At 36.8% G+C, this 23825-nt stretch overlaps 1 protein-coding gene across 1 annotated transcript; it reads left to right on the forward strand.

Moving 5' to 3' along the window:
* Positions 1-503: 503 nt before the first annotated feature.
* LOC121263862 (ent-copalyl diphosphate synthase 1-like) lies at positions 504-23520 on the forward strand. The gene is made up of 15 exons (XM_041166943.1): positions 504-688; positions 1270-1350; positions 1496-1581; positions 1900-2179; positions 2280-2463; positions 2577-2791; positions 3072-3192; positions 3280-3392; positions 3482-3708; positions 9514-9629; positions 12097-12195; positions 12528-12770; positions 21566-21692; positions 22434-22628; positions 23277-23520. The coding sequence occupies exons 1-15, from the start codon at positions 607-609 to the stop codon at positions 23517-23519; spliced, it is 2412 nt and encodes an 803-aa protein (XP_041022877.1). The 5' UTR covers positions 504-606; the 3' UTR covers position 23520.
* The last annotated feature ends 305 nt before the right edge of the window (positions 23521-23825 follow it).

Here is a 23825-nt window from a genome sequence, read left to right on the forward strand (position 1 = left end):
ATCTCGGTCGACTTGTGATCTCGTGACGGTTGGCATGTGAAAATCACGTTGAAGTATGGAAAGATCCCACAAACGGCGCCACTGTTGATGATGTGTTTCGCACTACCAATCGCACGGATAACACTTGCAGCAATGAAGAGACTGCGTTGGTTGCCCTGTGTAAACTCTGATGCTTAAGTCAGTAACAATGTAAGAATAAGTATATAAAAAGATAGATCCACCTGATGTTACCTCTACCGAGTTATTTATAGAAGGAGCGTGGTGGCGAATAACTCTAATAATAATAATAATAATAATAATAATAATAATAACAACAACAACAAAAATAATAACAATAACGAGCTACGATGATAATTAAAAATAAATAAAATAAATAAAAAATAAAAAATAAGAAACAATAACAACAGGAACGAGCTTTAGATCGTAGAGCAGAGAGAGGAAAAGGACAGGACTGACCTCAGTCCATAGTTTTGGATGGCTCCGATGCATCAATTAGCGGAAGAATATCTTGGGAACTCGTTTCCGTTCGCTTCCTTCCCTCTCCTTCTAAATTCTCCCAATTTCGCTGTACGTTCCTGTTCTCCACAGCTGGTATACATAAACATCATGTCCTCGCATTCAAACCTTTTCCATTTCTCTCCCGCAATTTCCTGCATCCTACCACGGTACTCTTGCTCGACCTTCCAGAGTAAGTTCTTCACCTTCATGCATAGATATTCTGGTTGTATGTTATTTTGTCAGTTTAAAATGTGGAAACAGCAAGCGTTCTAGCTTTCATACCCATGTATGAATTGCTGAATACTCTGCTCAAGTCTTCAATGATTCTGACCATATATAAACTTCACTTGGCATGTTTTCAAGCTAGCTATGATATTCTTGCTGAGGAAAGATAAAGAAAAGATCTCAAAAGCTTGAGAGCTTGAATATTTCTTTCCGTTTGCAGTTAAACAGAGTCAAAAGTCTGAAAAGTACTTGTGTTTCCGGCAGTGGTTTTAGAAAGGCAAAACACATTAATTTAAAGACAAATTAGCAACGAGATGGCATGCAGCTTTAGTTCAATTTGCAGTCGATGCATGGAAATACAGTATAGTAGTGGGTTCCGTACTATTTTCTCACGGGAATTTTGCTTCGATTCCATTTGTTATTGGATTTCTTTTCAAAAGAATATAAAAAACTTGGTTCCAAATGGCAGCAATACATTCGTAGTTATACGTTGTCTTTTCTTAAACTACTAGTATTTATCGGTCGCATCGCTATCATATTTTATAGGTGTCTGGTCATTCGGGGCTAAAGAGAAGCGACCAAACTCTCCCTTGAGATGCAGCACTAAATCCAAACCTGGGACTCAAGGTACGTATATACGACCAGGGGGTCGACGAGGATACTAAGTTTGGGGCGGGACTACAAAAATAATATTTTATTGGGATTCAAGGTATTATGTTTATCTGAAATGCATTTATTTAATAAATCCAATTATCATGTCTCCAAAACGCAGACGGGTTTCAAAATGTTCAGCCGGCGGTCATAAAGTGGCGTGACGTTGTGGAGTATGACACAGATAGGGAAGCTGATGATCTCAAGGTGATTTGAACATATTTTCTTTTCAACCTTACTTTTAACTCTTTTCATGATTTGTTTTAGGATGCTACGACGTCCAACAAAAAAGCTACCGAGCTTTTGTACTGACAGTGTTAAAACATCTTTTTTCTTGTTTTTTTTTTCACAGAATTTTTTTGTGCATTTCTTTTTTAAAATTAAAAAAAAAAAACACGTACTAAAAGATAAACAAACATAAATACTAAAAAAAATACATTTCGGAAAATCAATAGACTCTATCATTTTCCTTTTTTTTTAATAGTGTCATAATATTGTTTCATCAAATCATGTACGTACGTACAGGAACGCGTGGATTCCATCAAAACGATGTTGTCGTCCATGAAAGATGGAGAAATCAGCGTTTCGGCTTATGACACAGCATGGGTTGCTCTTGTACAAGATGTCAATGGAAGTGGTCTTCCTCAGTTCCCATCTACCCTTCGCTGGATTGCCAACAATCAACTTCCCGATGGTTCATGGGGAGAAAGCGAAATCTTCTTCGCTTATGATCGGATACTCAACACTTTAGCCTGCATTATTGCTTTAAAATCATGGAATATTTTTCCTGAAAAGTACGCAAAAGGTATTAATTAACGTACAGTTTCTTTTTCTTTTTTTTTTCAATTCAATGTGCTTTGGACTTCCATATATATAATTCTAACGGGGGATTGGCATTGTAATAGGAATTTCATTTTTGAATGAAAATCTGTCAACGCTTGAATCCGAGAATGATGAGCACATGCCAATTGGCTTTGAAGTTGCTTTCCCTTCGCTTCTGGAAATTGCTCTTAGTTTAAACATTGAAGTACCTTACGATTCTCCTGTCTTTCAAGATATATATGCAAAGAGAAATGTAAAGCTCGCAAGGTAGATTTAGTTCATTGCTCAAACTTCAGGCACAAAGAAGAAGGTCATTCCTGATTATTATGTTTTACATGGATGTAATGATTATGTCTTGTGTATATGCATGCATGCGATAGGATACCAAGGGACATCATGCACAAAGTTCCCACAGCTTTGCTCCATAGTTTGGAAGGGATGCCAGACCTAGACTGGGAAAAGCTTCTTAAACTGCAGTCCCAAGATGGTTCCTTCTTGTTCTCTCCTTCCTCCACTGCGTTTGCACTCATGCAGACCAAAGACCTAAATTGTTTGAACTACTTAAATAGGGTGGTCCAGAGGTTTAATGGTGGAGGTAAGTGTCTTTTCAACAATTCATAAAATTCAAGCTCGTCCCGTACTGACTTCATGAAAATCTCAAATAGAAAAAAGAAATACCCGTGAAATAAGTTCTACAAATTTATTTAACGTTTAATATTGCCTGAAAATCCACACCAGCAGCAATTAATGTTAAATGATGTAGAAATTAACTTATTCAAGTGTCTCTCTCTTGTTACAATAGATTAATTATTTTGTTCTCGTCAACTATGCTATTGCTTTTAATTCGATTTTTCTATGCTTCAATCTGCCTTTAGTCCCCAACGTGTATCCAGTGGACTTGTTTGAACACATTTGGGCAGTGGATCGGTTGCAGCGGCTAGGAATTTCCAGATACTTTCAACCTGAGATCAAGGATTGTATGAATTATGTTTACAGGTCTGTGTGTGTGTGTGTGTATTTGACCGGCCACTACAGGAGTACTTAATTAATTAATTAAATAATAGTGTCCATTTTAATTTACAGATATTGGACACATAAAGGGATATGCTGGGCGAGAAATTCAGACGTTTATGACATTGATGACTCGGCCATGGGATTTAGGTTACTTAGATTGCATGGCCACGAGGTTTCCGCTGGTATTACGGCCGTTCCAATATATATAGCGATCAATATGATCCATGTTTTCAATATAATTAGCAAGGTTTTTTTGACATGATCATGACAGATGTGTTCCAGCATTTTGAGAAAGGTGGGGAGTTCTTCTGCATTGGCGGGCAGTCTACACAGGCTGTGACAGGAATGTTTAACCTGTATAGGGCATCTCAGGTGCTCTTTCCAGGAGAGAAGATCCTTGAGGATGCAAAGCAATTCTCATCCAACTTCTTGAGAAAAAGACAAGTTGCTAATCAGCTCTTTGACAAATGGATCATTACCAAGGACTTATCTAGCGAGGTATATGTGATCGCATCGATCCGTCCGATTTTATAAATTCAAGATAATTTAATATATTCATTAACAAAATGGAAAGAATTAATTACTTGGCTGCTTAATAATCAAAAGGATATTAGAAATAAAGAAGTGGATCCTACACATTTATTTCTATTCATTAAGATTTCTTCAAGTTCTTACTCGAACATAAGAGTACTGTTAAATATTTTAAGATGAACATTAATAACTAGATCTTCGATTTTCTATGATCCATAATAACAAAATAATAACAGTTAGAAAACGTACCTCCCTCTATTCCAATTTGATACAAAATCTAACTTGACTATGAGTGAAAGATTACCCTAACATTAACTTTACCTCCGAGTGTCTCCCGCGATGGCTAGAGGTACAATAATGTTGTATGTGAGAACCCTTTAACTTCTCAGTACTATTTATAGACTTCTAGCCATCAAGAAATCTAAAACTTTGTGTTTGACTATGATTAGAGATATAGAGTTAATCTTATCTGTTAAGAGTTTTCTTATCCGATTATAACTCATCTATTAACTAATAAATTTGGAGCTATTTCAAACTTTATCAAGATGAGTGTGTGAAACATAGAGTTTAAATAAAACTCTTACAGTCCCCCACTTGGACCATACGCTCCTAAAAATAATATTTGGTTTATTACAGGAAATTAACCGTACTGCGCAAATTCATTTCCAGAAAACTTTCATAGCTCAAAATACATTACATGAGTTCCGTAATATCAATGTCAAACCAACTACCAATGCGAGTCATGGCGGTCCTCTATTATATGACCAACAAATTCTCTTCCATGTACCACAACATCAATAACTTAATTCAATAGGATCTTTAATTGGGACAATTAAGGCTAATACTATAATACCTTGGGTTCTATTTCATGTCTATTGTAGACATTATCTTGTCATCCTCCATCCACACTATTTAATGTACATATAAAGTGGAAAGACAAAAAAATAGAAATAATCATAATAGATATCTTTCAATGTCCAGTAATAAAATACTTAGCATACCAATGATCTCTTTAACATGTTCACATCATGTGTATAAGCATATGACCCATCTTTTCAAGATATCCTTTAAAGTATAATCATTAATACACTATTGTTATGAACATATTTGTTTCTGTACTTTCTCCTTAATACTAAGATATTTAAAATTTTATTAAATACTTATCATTCGGAGAAAAATACTCTAAGGAATTATTGTTATACATTCTTAGCAGCTTGGCTATAAGTCGACAATTCCAACTCCTAAGATAAATTTTCTCAATCAGATACCATATAATGTGGCCTCAAAGCAAGCCACAAACCCAGTCCCTATGGTGTTTCTCTGATGAGGTAGATGATCATTTACTTGTTGTTCCATGTTATCATTAAGATAATTATAAAATGAATTGTAAGCATTTTCAAAGTACAAGAATGCACTTCACAACAATAGCATCTCTAGTTTCTATACTCCCACTGATTTTGCCAAACATATGGAATTTGACATTTCAAATTCCTCAAAATTCAAACTATGAATAGAGACAGTACAACCTAAATCATTTGGATCAACCTGAGTAATCAATAATGTACCCATTAATTATTATACATTCCAACTTTCTTTCATTTGGGTTGTGAAGTCCTACTTTAGATTGACTATTCATATATGTATATGCCTTAAATCAAGTATCCTATCACTCCATAACTCAAAATAAGTCTTTGAGACTACTTACTAGGAACACAATTTAAGATATATACCATTCATTACCTTTGATAATTTTACTACAAATCCTTTCAAGAAGTTCACAAAATAGGTTAGGGTTATGACCTAAATCATAATACTTTTCCTAGCACTCACTACTTCAATTTAATTCGATGATTTTCATCTTTCTACCTAGCTGCATTTCCTCCCCATGAGAAGTACCTCAAGAATTTCTAATGACTTGAGATTTATCATGTAGCAGATAATACATCCATACCATGAAAATCATCTATGAAAATAATGATATACTTATATCTATCAAACATTATAGAGAAAATGTTTACATGCATCTATATGCATCATCTCAAGAAACTCTGTATTCCTTATATCATATTTTCTTGATATGTTTGATTTGTTTTCCTTTTATACAAATCAACACACATTCTGAAATTAGAAAAGCTAAATGTAGAAAATATTTTATATACTAACCTCTACAACTTTTCTTGAAGATATTCTCCAAACTTTTATGTCACAAATTATGTTTCAAATTATATGCCACAAATTTAAAAAAAAAAATCATAAATGATTTTTCACTTGGTTCAATACATGCCTCTTGAGTGAAAAGGAAACATTTTTAACAAAAGCACTATTATAAAGGCAAATAAAAATTTTATTGAAAGAAAAAAATAGAACAAACATAAATGGTATTTTGAAACAATTTAAAATTTTGAATATTTGTGCTCAAGTTCATCTACTAAAATAAGTATCAACATTTATAGAGTTTGATTTGAAACTTATACAGACAAAATAAATATGAACATTTGCACTCAAGTTCAACCACAAAAATAAGTATCAACATTTATAGAGTTTGACTTGAAACTTATACAGACGGAATACATATGACCATTTACACTCAAGTTCAATCTAAAAAGAATGTATAAATATGTATAAGATCTTATTCAAAACATATATAGAAAAAAAAAAGGTTTACCCTTCCATTCAAATCATGTCTTATGCTTAGGGCACCTAAACCTTCATGTATCATTGTTTCTTTCAAAATTCAATTAACATAATTCTTATATTTTCATCACGATCATTTCCTTCCTTTCCCAAAAGATTCAAATGACTTTTCATACAAATTATCAAAATAAATTTGTATCTAGCTAACAATCATGCTACCAACTTTTTAATATCTCATTACTTCAATGAAATAATAATGTCTCTAAAGTAAACCATTATATACAAAACTAAGAAATTCTTATAGTTTGATATGTGTAGTAATTAATTCAATATTCTTAAACATTGTACTTTTCTGACCCTTATCATTATTCTCAATAATAATTGATGTTAAGACTTAAAATAGATAAACCAGGGTCTAAAACTCTTAGTGTAAATTTGACATGCTCATGTTTCTCTATACTAGAGTCCATTCCGTACAGAAAACCTTATAAAGATATTTATATACTTACTGCATGAAAAGTATTTTAATCACATTAATACTTTGAATTCGACACTCACAAACAATAATCAGAATTTTTAAGCAATTATGGATGAACTAGTAGTGTGATCAAGACCCTCTTTTGGGAGTAGATCTTGATACACAAAGTGTTCTCACCAGTATTAAATTCTATGGATGAACTAGTTATATCATTAGAATTCTCCTTTGGGAGTAAACTCTGACATACAAAGTGTTCCCTCCAATCTGAAATTATGTGGACAAACTAGCTGTATCTCCAGAATTCTCCTTTGGGAGTAAACTTTGGCATACAAATTATTCAGCCCCAACTTTACTTTAATGGATGAACTAGTAGTGTAAATCTTGACACACAAATTCGTTCACTCTAACTTTACTTTAATTGATGAACTAATAGTGTTATCAAAATCTTCCTTTGGGAGTAGATCTTGACACGCAAAGTGTTCACTCCATCATATCCATGTTACTATAGAGTTTAATAATTTTTCAACAAAATTAAGAAAATCTTGTACCTTTAGGCAACCAATCTTTTCTTTAATTTTTATGTAAATCATTTGCCTCATATTGGATAAACAAATATATATGTCATGATAATAAGAGTCAAAATAAACAATTCATAAAATTGCAGCGCCGTGTACACAGAATTGGGAGAAACCAAACCCCCTTGGGTTCCGTGGACATTGCTGGTGAGGGGAAGGCGGCATGGCATCCCCAACCTCCTCCCACAACCAATGTTCACCTCCATTCACGGTTTCCGCCCCTTCTTCCCCCCTTTTTTATTTAACAATCATCACTATCGCAGCCACTGGGCTTTAAAGCCCTCTGCGCCACCGTCATAGAGACGTCATGGAGGAGGTTTCCAGCCTCCTCCCAGTATTGACAACCATAAGCCCCAACGAGTTCCATAATCTAGTAGGGGTTTTGGGCTTCTCAAGCCCTTTACAGCAGCACCGTGCTTTCGATGATTGGGCTCCTCAGCCCCTTTATGCCAGCGTCGTGTTGAGCCACTGGCCACCGCACACGGTGCTCTGCTCCACATCTAGCGGCTGACTAGTACACAAGCTACACAACCACACAGCGACGACTCACATGGTTTTCTCCATAACCCTCAACTTCCTATGTTTCTTCGAAACACACATCCTCAATATTTTCTCCGCGTAACAATATACAATAGAGGAAAGAAAATATGAAGTGACAAAGTATATGCACAGTACAGGAGAAATAAGTACACTGAGACCCGAGATGCATTAATGAATGTCAGTGTATCGTTATTTCATAATACACAGAATCGATAAATTATTTAAAACATCATCAGAAAATTTCTTTCTTAGATCGTAAAAACAAGATTTTCAATCTTTTGCAATATGATAAAATCACAATACACGAAAGCACATATTCACTGTATATTTTATCGAGATCATAAAAAATCTGCAACTTAAAGATCTGATACCATAAGTTAAATATTTTAACATGAATATTAATAATTGGATCTTCGATTTTCTATGATCCACAATAACAAAATAATAACAATTAGAAAAATGTATCTTCCTCTATTCCAGTTTGATATAGAATCTGACCTAACTATGAGAGAATAATCACATTAACAACTTTGCCTCTAAGTGTCTCCCGATGGCTAGATACACAATGATGTTTTAGGTGAGAACCCTTTAACTCCTCAGTACTATTTACAGACTTTTGGCCATCAAAAAATCTAAAACTTTGTATTTGATTGTGATTAGAGATATAGAGTTAATCTTATCTCTTAGGAGTTTTCTTATCTCATTATAACTCATCTATTAACTGATAAATTTTGAACTATTTCAAACTCTATCAAGATGGGTGTGTGGGACATAGAATTTAAATAAAACTCTTACAAAGAGCCACATGATGTACTGAGGCCACTCAAATGTGACTCGATATCACAATTCCTTGGCCAAAATTTGGTCAAAAGACTTTAAGGCCCCGTTTGGTTATTAAACTCATCTGAGCTCAACTCAGTTCAGTTTAATTTTAAGATAAGTCTAACATCCAAATACTCGACTCTCAAATTATTAAACTCATCTCAACTCAAAACCTCTTTACATGTGGGATCCATAATTTTTTTCAATTCAATATTTCTTTACACGTGGGACCCACAACTTGTTTCAACTTTCTATAAGTATATTTAAACTCATCTTAACATCCAAACACATTTTAACTCATCATAGCTGGACCCCACAAAACTCACTTTATCATCTCATCTCACTACTATTCATAGAGAACTCAACTCAGCTCAACATTCAAATGCAATCTAACTTTTCACAAAAAGTGCCCCATATTCGGCTTATCATTACTGGAAAAGAATTTGGCATATGAACAATAGATCTCAAATGGTTTACGTGCATATATCGCTTCTACATGATGAGTTGTAATTTAGGATTAATCCTTTTTCCAAAATTTAGATATCTTCGCCGCAAAATATCTTTTTTATGGCAAATTTCTCAGTTGTCAGAACAAAAATGCTGCATTGTGGTCTCTTGCTTCCATAAATTACCCGCCCCAGTTATTTTTTGTTGCAAAAACCGCTTTTTCTTATAGCATGCTGTAGCGCGCAGTTAATGAGAATAGATAGCGATATAAAACAGGTAGGGTACGCACTGCAAGTCCCATGGTATGCAAGCTTACCTCGCGTGGAGACAAGATTCTACTTAGAACAATATGGTGGCAAGGATGATGTCTGGATTGGCAAAACCCTTTACAGGTACTACTACTTCTCTCTCGACTCTCGATTGTGTAGCTAGTCTCCATCCACTCGTACCATGTTAGATCGACCTTTCCTCTTTAGTTTTATATGGTAGCTAGGTATAATGCTTTAGAATTTTGGAAAAAAACGTTTTGAGCTTTGTTATTTTTTTTTTTTTTTTTTTTTTTTTTTTTTGTTTTTGAGAAAGAATGGAAATCAAATTTTTTAGTATTTATTTTAATAAGTTTTACATTAATTAGGATTTATGAAAGTGGATATAAGGTAGAGACGATAAGTTGTTTAAATATAATATTTTAAAAGTAATTCTATTTTGTAAGTTTTAAAAGTAGTATTATTTTTTGTGTTTATAGAATAACTCTTATGAAAATTTGAAAAGTTAAAATGGTTTTTTTTTTAATTTAATGATTAATTATAAAATTAGTCCCTAGGTTTTAGCTAGCTCGTTGCAAATCACTCACTCGGTTTCAATTTTTTACAATTTACTCCTTGAGTATACAATTTTTTGCAATTAACTAAATCCTTTTGTGCATCTCCCATTAATTAATCTAATGACGAGGTTGACACGTGTAAAATAATCAGAACATTTTTTTTTTTTTTTTTTGATAACCAACATTCATTCATAGAAATTCAATTAGTACAAGTTGCTTTTCTCAATCCAAATAGCTTGAGCAACAAACATAGGGACATCAGCCCACCACATCTCTATATTATCAATGTTAATTCCAAACATAACGTGCTAATCTATTAGTCACCTCATTTTCCATATGATGCACATGTTGTATTTCAACTTCACTAAAATAATATAGCAGGCTTCTAGTCTCTTTAATGAGATTAGCAGCTGCTAAGAAAGATTATTTCTCCTCTTGTATCTCTTTAACCATCAGCAAACAATCACTTTCAATAATAATTTTGGAGAATTCTAGATGGACACAAAGTTGTAAGTCCCTCAACAAAGCCAGAAGTTCAATAGTTTCAGGAACACATACTTCATTCTCCACCTTACTAACAGCCATTACCAAGCTTCCTTTCTCATCTCTAAGAACAACACCTAAACCAGCTTTATGCAAATAAAAAAATATAGCACCATCTACATTCAGCTTTAAATACCCCACTAGTGGTGGTTTCAAACAGTACATCAGTTTAGCTTTCGATGTTGATGTTGTTAAGAGCTCCTTATGAGTTTTCTGCAAAGACAAAGTATGATCTATGACCTTAAGAGGCTCAAGAAGGAGTTTATCAACCTGCATTTATTTCTCATAAATCAAAATCCCCAATTAATGTGGAAAAAAAAATCTACTTGCTTGCCCTTCTCCATCACATATGTAGCGAGAGCCAAGAAATTCATTCTTGTATCCATATTCTGCATAAAAGGCAAGTAATTCTTCCACAGATCCCTGATTGCTAGGCAGGATATTAAACCATGTGTAACATCCTCCAGGCTTGACTTACAGAAAAAACATTGATCTTCCATATCTAGATTCCTCTTCTTGAGATTGCTTAGAGCAGGCAGACCATCCTTACAAGCTCTCCAAGCAAAAGTCTTAAACTTTTTGAGGAACCTGCATCTTTCAAAGCCACTTCCACAATTTAGAGTGATTTGTACCTCTGGACCTTTCCCTCTGATTCCTTCTATGTTGTTCTTGAATAAATCTATAAGCACTACGAACAGTACTGAAATTTCCATTCTTCTCTTGTGTCCAAATCTATTTGTCCTCATACTGGTTCGAACACAACATGATGTTCAATATGACTGCAGCAATAATTGGATTGAAAAAAGCTCTAATAGACTCAACCTTCCACCACTTAGTTTCTTGATCATCAAGTATATCCACCGTAGCTTCCATGTGATGCTCTGCAAATCCATCCATTTCCTGCACCAAAGGCTTATGTCTAGGAACCTATGCATCAAATCATATCTTAATAGCTTTCCTATCCCCTACTCTCCATCTGCAACCATCCAAAAGTCTTTTTTTTTATTCTCCAATCCCTCTCTACGCATATGAAGGATTTGCACCTAATCAGAACTTGATTGCATATAGTATAGGGAAATGATTGTACAGTTTAAGGGTGTGCAAGCCCTATGCACACCAAAATTGAGAGTGCACGGGATATGGACATCCTACGATCACTATATTTAGCATTACTATTTTCTATTTATATTTCTATTTTCGTATTTTAAGTTTTTACCTTTTTTTTAATAAGAGAGTGCACGGGATATGACACGGAATATTCTAAGTGTCATTATGTATGCCTCCTTCATGCTACTAAATATTTTATACAAATTAATACACAAGCATCGATGGTTCCATCTTCCCAATCGATCGGAAAATCTAAACTAATATTCAAACCCTCATATATATATATATATATATATATATATATATATATGCAAGTTGCGAAATTTAATTAATTCAAATTAATCTGTATAATACTCATGACTCTTGTTGGTTCCTTCTGCGCGCAGGATGCCCTTCGTCAATAATAAAACATATCTCGAACTGGCAAAATTGTACTACAACAATTGCCAAGCATTACATCGGATGGAATTGGATAGTATTCAAAAGTAAGTACGAAGAATGAGACGTGCATGTATTTCTTATAACTCTTTGAAATATCGATCATATATATTAGCTTTAAGTTATCTGTCGATTAATTGATTGATGTCACATCAAGAGATATATATATATACACACTACAAGAAAACTACTTATTTGTGGTTAGTTATTTCCTGCGAAAATAATTATTTCCTACTAAAATGAGTCTGTTTAATTTTGTCATAAATAGTCATTATCGTCATAAATAATCCCTCATAAATGCTTGTTTTTCTTATACTAATTGGCTGAATCATTGTTAATATATTGAGAGGTTATGCAATAATGATTCATATATATATAGGTGGTACGAAGAACGCAATCTTGGAGACTTTGGATTAAGCAGAACAGCCCTTCTGTTGGCTTATTTTTTGGCAGCAGCCAGTATTTATGAACCGAAAAGGTCAAGGGAACGGCTTGCATGGGCTAAAACCACAGCCTTGGTCGAGGCAATCGCATCTTATTTTGATAAGGAAGAAATGAGGAGAGCCTTTCTAAATGAATTCGCGAAAACCATCAATACACGAGACTCCATTAATATCATGAGGTAAATTTAAATTTGGAATTTCGAGCCGCATGCAACAAAAACCCTCTGATCTTCTTTCTCTTCTTCTCTGCCTCTGCCTCTTGCATGCACAGCCACACCAAGCACAGTACATTTTGTAGTGATCATCTGCAGTACATTTTGCGATGTACGTACGTACATTAAATAAAAGTACTTCCAAATTGATTTTGTACATATTTTTATGAACTTGTGTTTGACAATAAAATTAATTTATGGTTGTTGGATAGGTTTTATGTACTTTGATGTATAAATTATTGAAAATTATGAAAGCTGAATTATAAAAAATTATTTTAAAATAGATATAAAAGATATACATTAAAGAGAGAACAAAAAATTAGAGAAAGTAAAAAATAATAATATTTTATTAATATTGAAAGTGAAATACCTAATTTAATGTGTGATTAAAATCTTAAATGGACAGACAAAAAGGCAAAAGGTGGCATTTTATCCAAAATTTGCCTAAAATTTGAACAAGGCCAATGTGAATGTTCTTATAAATAAACCTTTTGCATTTAGAGCTAAAGGACATGAATTCAAGACTTCGAGTCCTAGAGCTTCATTGTGAGTGAGGGATTGTTGGGTCCACAATATCACTCTATGAGATAGCTCTAAAAACACATTTGCAGGGTATGATGTGGAATATCATTACTTCTCTAAATTGCTCTCACGATCCAACATTCAACATTTTGGATGGATCAATATTCTCTTGGTTATTATTGGACCACTAAATGGGAATCCCTACTTGGTCTTTAGTGGGATGCTAATTTTTTTTTTTTTTTTTTATAACAAAATCATTCATTAATAAGGTTGTAACAACCATTACAAACTGATTGTGTCAAGCCAAATGGCTTGAGAAACAACCATTGGAGCTTCAACCCACCACATTCAATATTCTCAACATTCCAAGCATAACAAGCAAGCTATGAGCTGCCTCATTTCCCATACGATGCGCATGTTGAATCTTATACTCAGCAAATAGTTCTAGTAGACGCTTGTTTCTTTTAGCAAGTTCCCGATAGTTGAAAAGGTTTCTGCATCATCTTGTAGCTCTTTAACCATCAACAAACAGTAACTTTCTAGAATTAGCTTTGAGAATCACCAATGAGCACATAGCTATAAGCCTCAAAACATAGTGAGAAGCTCAATAGTTTCTAAATCATGCACTCCATTCTCTACTTTGCTAGCAGCCATCACAAGGTCTCATTTCTCATCTCTAAGTACCATAACTGGCCTTATGTATGTCAAAGAACATTACTCAATCCACATTCAGTTTGAGGTAGCCAGTTGGGGGTGGGTTCCAGCAGCAAACAGTCTTGGATTTTGTAGTTGGTAATTAAGGAGTTCAGATCCTTGTGAGTTTTCTGCAAAGATAATGCATAGTCAATCACACTGATTAGATCAATAAGAGTTATTTTAGCTTGCATCTTGTTTCTTCTAAACCAAAATCCCCAAGTTATTAGGAAGAGGGTTGTCAAGTCATTCATATTGCCCTTCTCCAGCACATACAGTACAATAGTCATTAAGTTCATATCCCTCCCAATGTGCTTTTGTTGCAGGTATATATTTGTTCCACAACTCTCAAATGGTAGGGCAAAAGATTAAAGCATGTTGAGTATCTTCCAGACAAGACTTGCAAAACCAACACTCATTTTCAACCTCCACATTCCTTTTCCTAAGATTAGATTGAGTAGTTAGACATTTTCTACAAGCTTGCCATGCCAATATCTTGATTTTATTGAGAACTTTCATCTTGAATAGGACTTTCCACAATCGAGATTGGCTATGAACTCTGGAGCTTTCCCCATGGTTGCCTCTAAGTTGTTCTCTAAAAAATCTATAAGCACTTCGAATGATAATGTGGCGCCCCCAATCCCCCTTATATAAATACACAGGGATCGAGACGCCAGGATGGTGACAACACGGTCACACATCCCAACGAAGTGCCAGTGTGTGTACATGCAACAGTGTACAAATATAATAACGCAGCGGATAGTCAACTAAGTACCAGAATTTAAATACAAATATTTAACACAATTTATCTTTAAAAATTATACAGTCATCCCAAATATAATACAAAAGGTAAATACAGTAATTGATAAAAACACATCTCACTAAACAGGAGCAATCCCAGATCACTCCTCCAACGGAGCCAAGCTAAGGCTCGCCATCAATATCTGCATCAAAATCTGCGACACCACAAAATGGTCTCGCAGGTAAGTATAAACCAAACAACTCTCGGGATAAAAATATATTAATGCAACCAACAATATAGCAAAATACAGTTAACCATAAAATACCATTTTTTCCCAGAAAAATGATTATTTCCAACACACGCCAAAAATCCCATTTTGGCCCAAAATATCCGTAACACATTTTCCCATAAAATGATTCACACAAACAATCCAATTATCGGACACTGTAGGCGGGAATCGCAGGCGGGACTCTACCACCGTCCCTGCTTACCACCATCCCTACCGCGTGCACCGTAGGCGGGAATCACAGGCGGGACACAACCACCATCCCTGCTTACCACCATCCCTAACGCGTGCACCGTAGGCGGGAATCACAGGCGGGACTCTACCACCATCCCTGCTTACCACCATCCCTACAGTTCCTTTACACACAATAAATACTTAACAGAGCACTGTAGGCGGGAATCACAGGCGGGACACAACCACCATCCCTGCTTACCACCATCCCTACAGTCTCTTTCCTTTTACTCACATGAAAATCCAAATCCAATAAATGCATAAACATGTATGCAATACACGAAAACCCAGTTTTCTTTACAAACATGATCATGCATGCAATATGCGATGTACGTGAACAAGTCATAACCAACAACCACAATTCACAATGCAAACAAACACAACTCCGTCCACAATCCATCCAACCCCCGAAACTCCTCGGACTCAGTCCGGCAAAACAACCCAATTCACAGATAATATGCGTTAGTGCAAAAATATATTTAAATCACGAAAGTTCTTTAAGGAAAATACTTACAGTGCAATATAATAATTTCCGGAGGATCTCGAAGTTGCAAGTGGTGATTTCTGAGCAACACCACAGTGTAAAATACACTGTGGCCGTGGGTCACATTTACCAACTTTCCAACGAGGACAAACGAAGACCCAAGATTGATAGGGTAGGGCCTAGGGAGGTCGGTGAAGCCAATGGTGGCGGTGGTTTGCCGTGGGTGGCGGCGGAATGGGCGGTAGAAGACCAAAATGCCCAAATCGGAAATGTAGTTGGTGGAGCTTCACCGGTGACTGATCGGAGGTGGGGTTGGGTCCAATGGGTTGCCAAGAGGTCGGGGATGAAGTGGTAGGAAGATGGTGGCCAATGGTGGTGCGACGGCGGCGCTGCGGCGGAAGGAGTGCCGCGGCTTCGAAGAGCTACTGGTGGTTAACGGCGGCACGGATGGAGGTGAGATTGGTGGGGTGAGGTCGCCGGCGGCTGGGGAAGCTAATGGGCTGGGCGGTGAGGGCCACCGCCGGCTCACGGCGGCGCTGGCGTGAAGGTGGCCCGCGGCTTCGTGGGGGGCGTGTGGGCTACCGGCGGCGAGGTAGGGGCTGAGGTTTGGGAGGTGAGGTCGCCGGAGGGAGGGGAAGCTGGTCGGCTGGGCGGTGTCGCGCACGGCGGCGCGACGGCGGCGCTGGGAGGAGACGAAGGAAACGGGCGGAGGAGAGGAGAGAGAAAGCTCGCGCGGGAAGGAGAGGAAAATAAGGAAGAAAAGAAAAGAAAGAAAAGAAAAAGGAAGGAAAGAAAAAATGGAGGAAAAGAAATGAGGTCCAATCCTCATAACTTGGGTCACAAAAAAGATCCAACGGAGACGATTTTAAAACCACAAGTTAAATAAAATAATTTAAACGTAATGGTAAAGTCAAATTGAAATAATTAAATCCCACAGTAATTAATTTAAATATTAAAAGCAATTTAAATGCATAACAATAAATAAATATTTAGAAAGCACATAAAATTAATTTTCACCAAATTAAAATCATAGAAATAAACTTACTAAAAATTCAACCAATTTTAAAATAAGAGGATAAATTTTTGAACAATCAAAAATAATCCTTCAGTAAAAATACACTGAAATACGGGGTGTTACATCCTCCCCCCCTTAAAATAAAATTTCGTCCTCGAAATTTGTAGGGCCAATCATCACTCTAAAGCAGGATACCAAATACGACCAGAACACTCTTAAGAAAATCACACAACCTCCAACACCCAACGGGCATGGATACAACTTGCATAACTTTCCAAAACCCAAGAATAAACCACACATGGCATCCATTACGAAAGGTAAGATTAGACCCATACCTGCCGTAACTCCAGCGTCCTGAGTCCCTGGAATCTCGTCGCTAGCACTACCAGGAGTCACTGCATACACCCGAGCCTGAACTAGTTGCCTCTGATTAGTCCTACCACCGCGATGACCACCCTGATTTCCTTGGGTCCAATTAGGGCACTCACGAGCAAAGTGTCCTGTCTGACCACACTCAAAGCACTGATTCCAACCCTGACGACACTCGCCCTCGTGGGCTCTATTACATCTACCACAAACTGGAGCTCGACCCCCAATACGTGTACCGGAAGCTGCCTGCGCTCTGGCCCCGATCCTTTGCACAAACTTCTGTGGCGACCCGGAGCTGCTCCCTTCACCATCAACGTTCAGTCGCTTCTTACCCGGAGGGGAATCTACCACAGCACCTCGCTCTCGCTCGGCAATTGAGGCCACATTGACCAACCTCTGAAAGTTCTGGATTTCCAAGCATGCGACCTGCCTGCGGATTTGAGGGCGCAACCCTTCTTGGAAACGTTCAGCCCGCATCTCTTCCGTAGCAATGAGGTGAGGAGCGAACCGTCCAAGCTCCATAAATTTCCTTGCATACTGCTCGACAGTCATGTCTCCTTGAACCAAATTATTGAAATCCCGAGCCAATTGCCGTCTCACCAAAACAGGAAAGAATCGATCATCAAATTCTTTCTTAAAACGCTGCCAAGACACAGCAGCCAAGGATCCCAACTCCATCTCTAAAAGTGACCGCTTGGTCTCCCACCAATTCGCCGCTTCACCTTGCAGCATATAGCTCCCATATAATACCCTCTGGGCCTCAGTGCATCCACAGACTTCAAACGTTCTTTCCAGATCTTGAATCCACCTTCTAGCCCGTAATGGATCCTCTTCACCAGAAAAAGCAGGGGTCCTATGCGCTAAGAAGCGCTCATAGGTGCACCCGGCCTGCATCGCCCTGAACTGCTCTCCTTGCTGTGGACGAAAATTCTGCTGAAGAAACTCCGTCATCCTATTCAACGCCCTCGCCATGGCATAATTTCCATCACCCCTCGGTAATTCATCCTCGGGCTCATTAGCTTGCCTTCTTGGTCGTACCATTTTCCTGCCATAGCGTAACCCTTAACCCCACTATCAGGTTAAAACAAACTAAAAAAAAATATAACTATAGTAAAATAAATTAAAATACAACCATATCACATAAAATAAATAAAATAAAATAAAACCAACAAAATAAAATATCATAAGACAAAAGGAATAAAACAAAAGAAATAGTATACAAGAAAATAATTGAAACAAGTAAAATTGCCTGCCATAAAATAAGATAACTAAATAAACTAAAATAACAAAAATAAGATAAATAACAAACAATTAACGTACAATTAAAATAAATAAATTAAAATAATGTACTCCCAACAAAATAATTTCAAATCAAAATTTTAAAATTTTCTGGTACTACACCTATGGGACATGTGGTTTTACCCAGAGCCGAACTGCTCTGATACCACCTGTGGCGCCCCCAATCCCCCTTATATAAATACACAGGGATCGAGACGCCAGGATGGTGACAACACGGTCACACATCCCAACGAAGTGCCAGTGTGTGTACATGCAACAGTGTACAAATATAATAACGCAGCGGATAGTCAACTAAGTACCAGAATTTAAATACAAATATTTAACACAATTTATCTTTAAAAATTATACAGTCATCCCAAATATAATACAAAAGGTAAATACAGTAATTGATAAAAACACATCTCACTAAACAGGAGCAATCCCAGATCACTCCTCCAACGGAGCCAAGCTAAGGCTCGCCATCAATATCTGCATCAAAATCTGCGACACCACAAAATGGTCTCGCAGGTAAGTATAAACCAAACAACTCTCGGGATAAAAATACATTAATGCAACCAACAATATAGCAAAATACAGTTAACCATAAAATACCATTTTTTCCCAGAAAAATGATTATTTCCAACACACGCCAAAAATCCCATTTTGGCCCAAAATATCCGTAACACATTTTCCCATAAAATGATTCACACAAACAATCCAATTATCGGACACTGTAGGCGGGAATCGCAGGCGGGACTCTACCACCGTCCCTGCTTACCACCATCCCTACCGCGTGCACCGTAGGCGGGAATCACAGGCGGGACACAACCACCATCCCTGCTTACCACCATCCCTAACGCGTGCACCGTAGGCGGGAATCACAGGCGGGACTCTACCACCATCCCTGCTTACCACCATCCCTACAGTTCCTTTACACACAATAAATACTTAACAGAGCACTGTAGGCGGGAATCACAGGCGGGACACAACCACCATCCCTGCTTACCACCATCCCTACAGTCTCTTTCCTTTTACTCACATGAAAATCCAAATCCAATAAATGCATAAACATGTATGCAATACACGAAAACCCAGTTTTCTTTACAAACATGATCATGCATGCAATATGCGATGTACGTGAACAAGTCATAACCAACAACCACAATTCACAATGCAAACAAACACAACTCCGTCCACAATCCATCCAACCCCCGAAACTCCTCGGACTCAGTCCGGCAAAACAACCCAATTCACAGATAATATGCGTTAGTGCAAAAATATATTTAAATCACGAAAGTTCTTTAAGGAAAATACTTACAGTGCAATATAATAATTTCCGGAGGATCTCGAAGTTGCAAGTGGTGATTTCTGAGCAACACCACAGTGTAAAATACACTGTGGCCGTGGGTCACATTTACCAACTTTCCAACGAGGACAAACGAAGACCCAAGATTGATAGGGTAGGGCCTAGGGAGGTCGGTGAAGCCAATGGTGGCGGTGGTTTGCCGTGGGTGGCGGCGGAATGGGCGGTAGAAGACCAAAATGCCCAAATCGGAAATGTAGTTGGTGGAGCTTCACCGGTGACTGATCGGAGGTGGGGTTGGGTCCAATGGGTTGCCAAGAGGTCGGGGATGAAGTGGTAGGAAGATGGTGGCCAATGGTGGTGCGACGGCGGCGCTGCGGCGGAAGGAGTGCCGCGGCTTCGAAGAGCTACTGGTGGTTAACGGCGGCACGGATGGAGGTGAGATTGGTGGGGTGAGGTCGCCGGCGGCTGGGGAAGCTAATGGGCTGGGCGGTGAGGGCCACCGCCGGCTCACGGCGGCGCTGGCGTGAAGGTGGCCCGCGGCTTCGTGGGGGGCGTGTGGGCTACCGGCGGCGAGGTAGGGGCTGAGGTTTGGGAGGTGAGGTCGCCGGAGGGAGGGGAAGCTGGTCGGTTGGGCGGTGTCGCGCACGGCGGCGCGACGGCGGCGCTGGGAGGAGACGAAGGAAACGGGCGGAGGAGAGGAGAGAGAGAGCTCGCGCGGGAAGGAGAGGAAAATAAGGAAGAAAAGAAAAGAAAGAAAAGAAAAATGAAGGAAAGAAAAAATGGAGGAAAAGAAATGAGGTCCAATCCTCATAACTTGGGTCACAAAAAAGATCTAACGGAGACGATTTTAAAACCACAAGTTAAATAAAATAATTTAAACGTAATGGTAAAGTCAAATTGAAATAATTAAATCCCACAGTAATTAATTTAAATATTAAAAGCAATTTAAATGCATAACAATAAATAAATATTTAGAAAGCACATAAAATTAATTTTCACCAAATTAAAATCATAGAAATAAACTTACTAAAAATTCAACCAATTTTAAAATAAGAGGATAAATTTTTGAACAATCAAAAATAATCCTTCAGTAAAAATACACTGAAATACGGGGTGTTACAGATAAAATTGTCATTCTTTTCCTATGTCTATATCCATTGATCTTCATTATGAGTTGGACAAAGGATTATTTTCATTATATCAGTAGCTATAATTGGATTGAATAGAGCTCTAACTTTCTCAACCTTCCACGACATAGTATCTCGATCGATAAGATTATCCACAGTATCTTCCTTATTATCTACCTCTATTCCACTGATTTCCTTTTGTAGAGCCTGATATCCAAGAATCTATGCATCTGTCCAGATCTTCACTGATTTTCCACCACCTACTCTTCATCTACAACCTTGAAGTAACAACTTTTTTGCTTTCCAAATTCCTCTCTAAGCATATGAGGGGTTTGTGCCCAACTTTGACCAGAAAAAACTGACTTTTGGAAAGTATTTTGCTTTCTATATTTTATGCGGCAAAGTACCTTCATTTTGCAATATTCTCAACCCTTGATTATGAAATCAATCATAAGGTGATGTCTGGATATAAGAAGTTTTTATAAATAATAAAAAAGTGTTTCATAAATAATTATAAAATCTTGTTTAAATGAGGATTTGATAGAGTATTAAAAAGTGGTTGGACCTATTGAAAGTATACTTCGATGTGGATTTTCTTAGAACTTTTAGGCTGATATAATAAATAACTAAAAAAGTTATTTAAAGAAAAAAACACAACTAAAAAACATGGATGGAGAAGTCATATATACTCAAGTGATATTAGTTGCAGAAAGTCGAATACAAAGAAGAATGGGGAGGCACTCGTCGGGATATTGCATGAATTCCTAAAGCATCTCTCATCAGAGGCAATAGTTGTTCAGGATGGACAAGAAATCGGCCACCATTTACGGCAAGCGGTGAGTAATTTCTTGGAAAGCAACCACATTGGTAGCTAATAGTATTTTCATAATACGTACAAATAAAAGCAATATAAGTACAGATGAGCTACTGAACTATTTTGCCTAATTTTAAATAGTTTCATATTTCTAATCTTGTTTTTAGCTTTTTTTTTTTTTTTTTTAATAAGTGCGCTGACATGACATTTTAATGTCACTTGTCGAGCTTTGATTGATTGCCATGTGACAATCTTGATTAACGTCATATTGGAGCCTTTACCTTGGATGAAAGGATTTAACTGCAAAAATTTGCATACCAAAAAGTAAATTATAAAAATTTGAAACCGAGTGAGTGATTTGCGAATGAGTTAAAACTTAGGTACTTATTTTGTAATTAATCCTTTATTGAGCCTTTAATGTTGTCCCAACAAAAATCCACACAAGCAATAATATACTTTGGAGGCCTGCTGTATATATATATATATATATATATATATATATATGTTTGTTTATCTTTCTCACTTGAAAGGATGGTTTTCAGGATAAAATGCATTTTGATTAATACTCGTGTTGTTTTCATGCATACATGTTTTAACGGGAAGAATCCAATACCACATAATTATAGCAAATTACGTCAACATGATGTTTAATTTGGTGGCCTTATAAAGCATGCCCCGTTAAGTTAAGTAAAAGGGCGTGAATAACTTCTCTTTTCTTCCTCTTTTTTTTTTTTTTTTTTTTGGGTGGTACTATTATATATAGTGGGAGAAGTGGCTGCTTGAGTGGTATAGCGACGGCGATAGGCACAAAGGAGAGGCAGAGCTACTCGCGCATATGATAAATTTCACTGCAGGCCATTCATTTTCAGAAGAGCTATTGTCCCATCCTCAATATAAGAGACTGTGCGGCCTCATTAACAAAGTCTGCTACAAACTTAGCTCGTACCAAAAGGACAAGGTTTGTTTACAGAAAATATCAATAATGTTAATTTTAGGGCTTAAAAGTTAGGCAATCTCTTTAAAAAAATTTAGGTTTCATATGAATCCTAGATGATGAGCTCCATCATTTTTGAATTGATTGCCTGAACTTGCACATGATGATTGTAGAAGTTATAGGATAGATATTACTTTGCTCAATATTTATTCTAATAAGCTATTATTTGTCATTTGGCATTTATTTTATGCAATATGGAGAACAGTTATGACACTTTTTTCTATAAGCATGATAAACATTTTGGCATAATTCTGACCAAAAACAGTATATTATATGGGACGTTGTTTGTAAAAGCAAGCCATTACCAGCCGCTTGTGTCTTTGTTTTTTTATGTTGTTTCTTTTTTGAAACCTTTCCATCTGGGTGATTGCAATGTATGATTCCAATGCATTTTCTGATGAAAAAGATCATTTCTACTTAGTAAGGCCGATGTAAGTGTTGAAAATTAGCTTTACTTTATGTTAAAAATATAATAGAAATAATTAAATTTATTTGTTCCCATTAACTTAGGATTTTTGGACAAATGATGATTTCACACTTTCATTTCCAGTTGTTACTTTTCTTGGAGGTTCCTAATTTTCTGATTATGGGTGGATTTTCTAAATCATGCAGGGAGACAACAATTGCAGCCACAATATTACTTCACATGCTAATTATTGCCTCACAACACCAAAAATTGAATCTGAGATGCAAGAACTTGTGCAGTTGGTACTCCACAACTCCAAAGATGATATTCATCCTGACATAAAGCAAACATTTCTCGCAATAGCAAAGAGCTTTTATTATGTAGCTTACTGTGATAATGGGACCATCAACTTCCACATTGCCAAAGTATTGTTTGATATAGTAGTTTGAGTCTTCTTTTTGTGTTCGTTGATTCTGTCATTTATGTGAGGAAGAGAAGATTTTTGAAGAAATCTTCAAAAGAAAGATACTAGTTCGAGTAGTGCTCAATCACTACTTGTATATCTATTATATGATAATCAGTTAGAACTCTTACAAAACTCTGTAAACCGACATGATCTCTGCTCACAATAAATCCATATACAGCATGACACCACGAATGGCCTCGTCCGAACCACTAGAACTCTAGCTCATCAATGATTGAAGTCACCAGCAATCTCTAAAACACTGTTAACGATGTGTTTCGCACATCGGTCA

Source organism: Juglans microcarpa x Juglans regia, chromosome 4S, assembly GCF_004785595.1.
Source record: "Juglans microcarpa x Juglans regia isolate MS1-56 chromosome 4S, Jm3101_v1.0, whole genome shotgun sequence".
Classification (NCBI taxonomy): Eukaryota; Viridiplantae; Streptophyta; class Magnoliopsida; order Fagales; family Juglandaceae; genus Juglans; species Juglans microcarpa x Juglans regia.

Coding starts and splice junctions, on each gene's coding strand:
- LOC121263862 (XM_041166943.1), top strand. CDS start 607: ATGTCCTCGCATTCAAACCTTTTCCATTTCTCTCCCGCAATTTCCTGC. Junction 2,180..2,279: donor TCCTGAAAAGTACGCAAAAG/GTATTAATTAAC, acceptor GCATTGTAATAG/GAATTTCATTTTTGAATGAA. Junction 12,196..12,527: donor GAATTGGATAGTATTCAAAA/GTAAGTACGAAG, acceptor ATATATATATAG/GTGGTACGAAGAACGCAATC.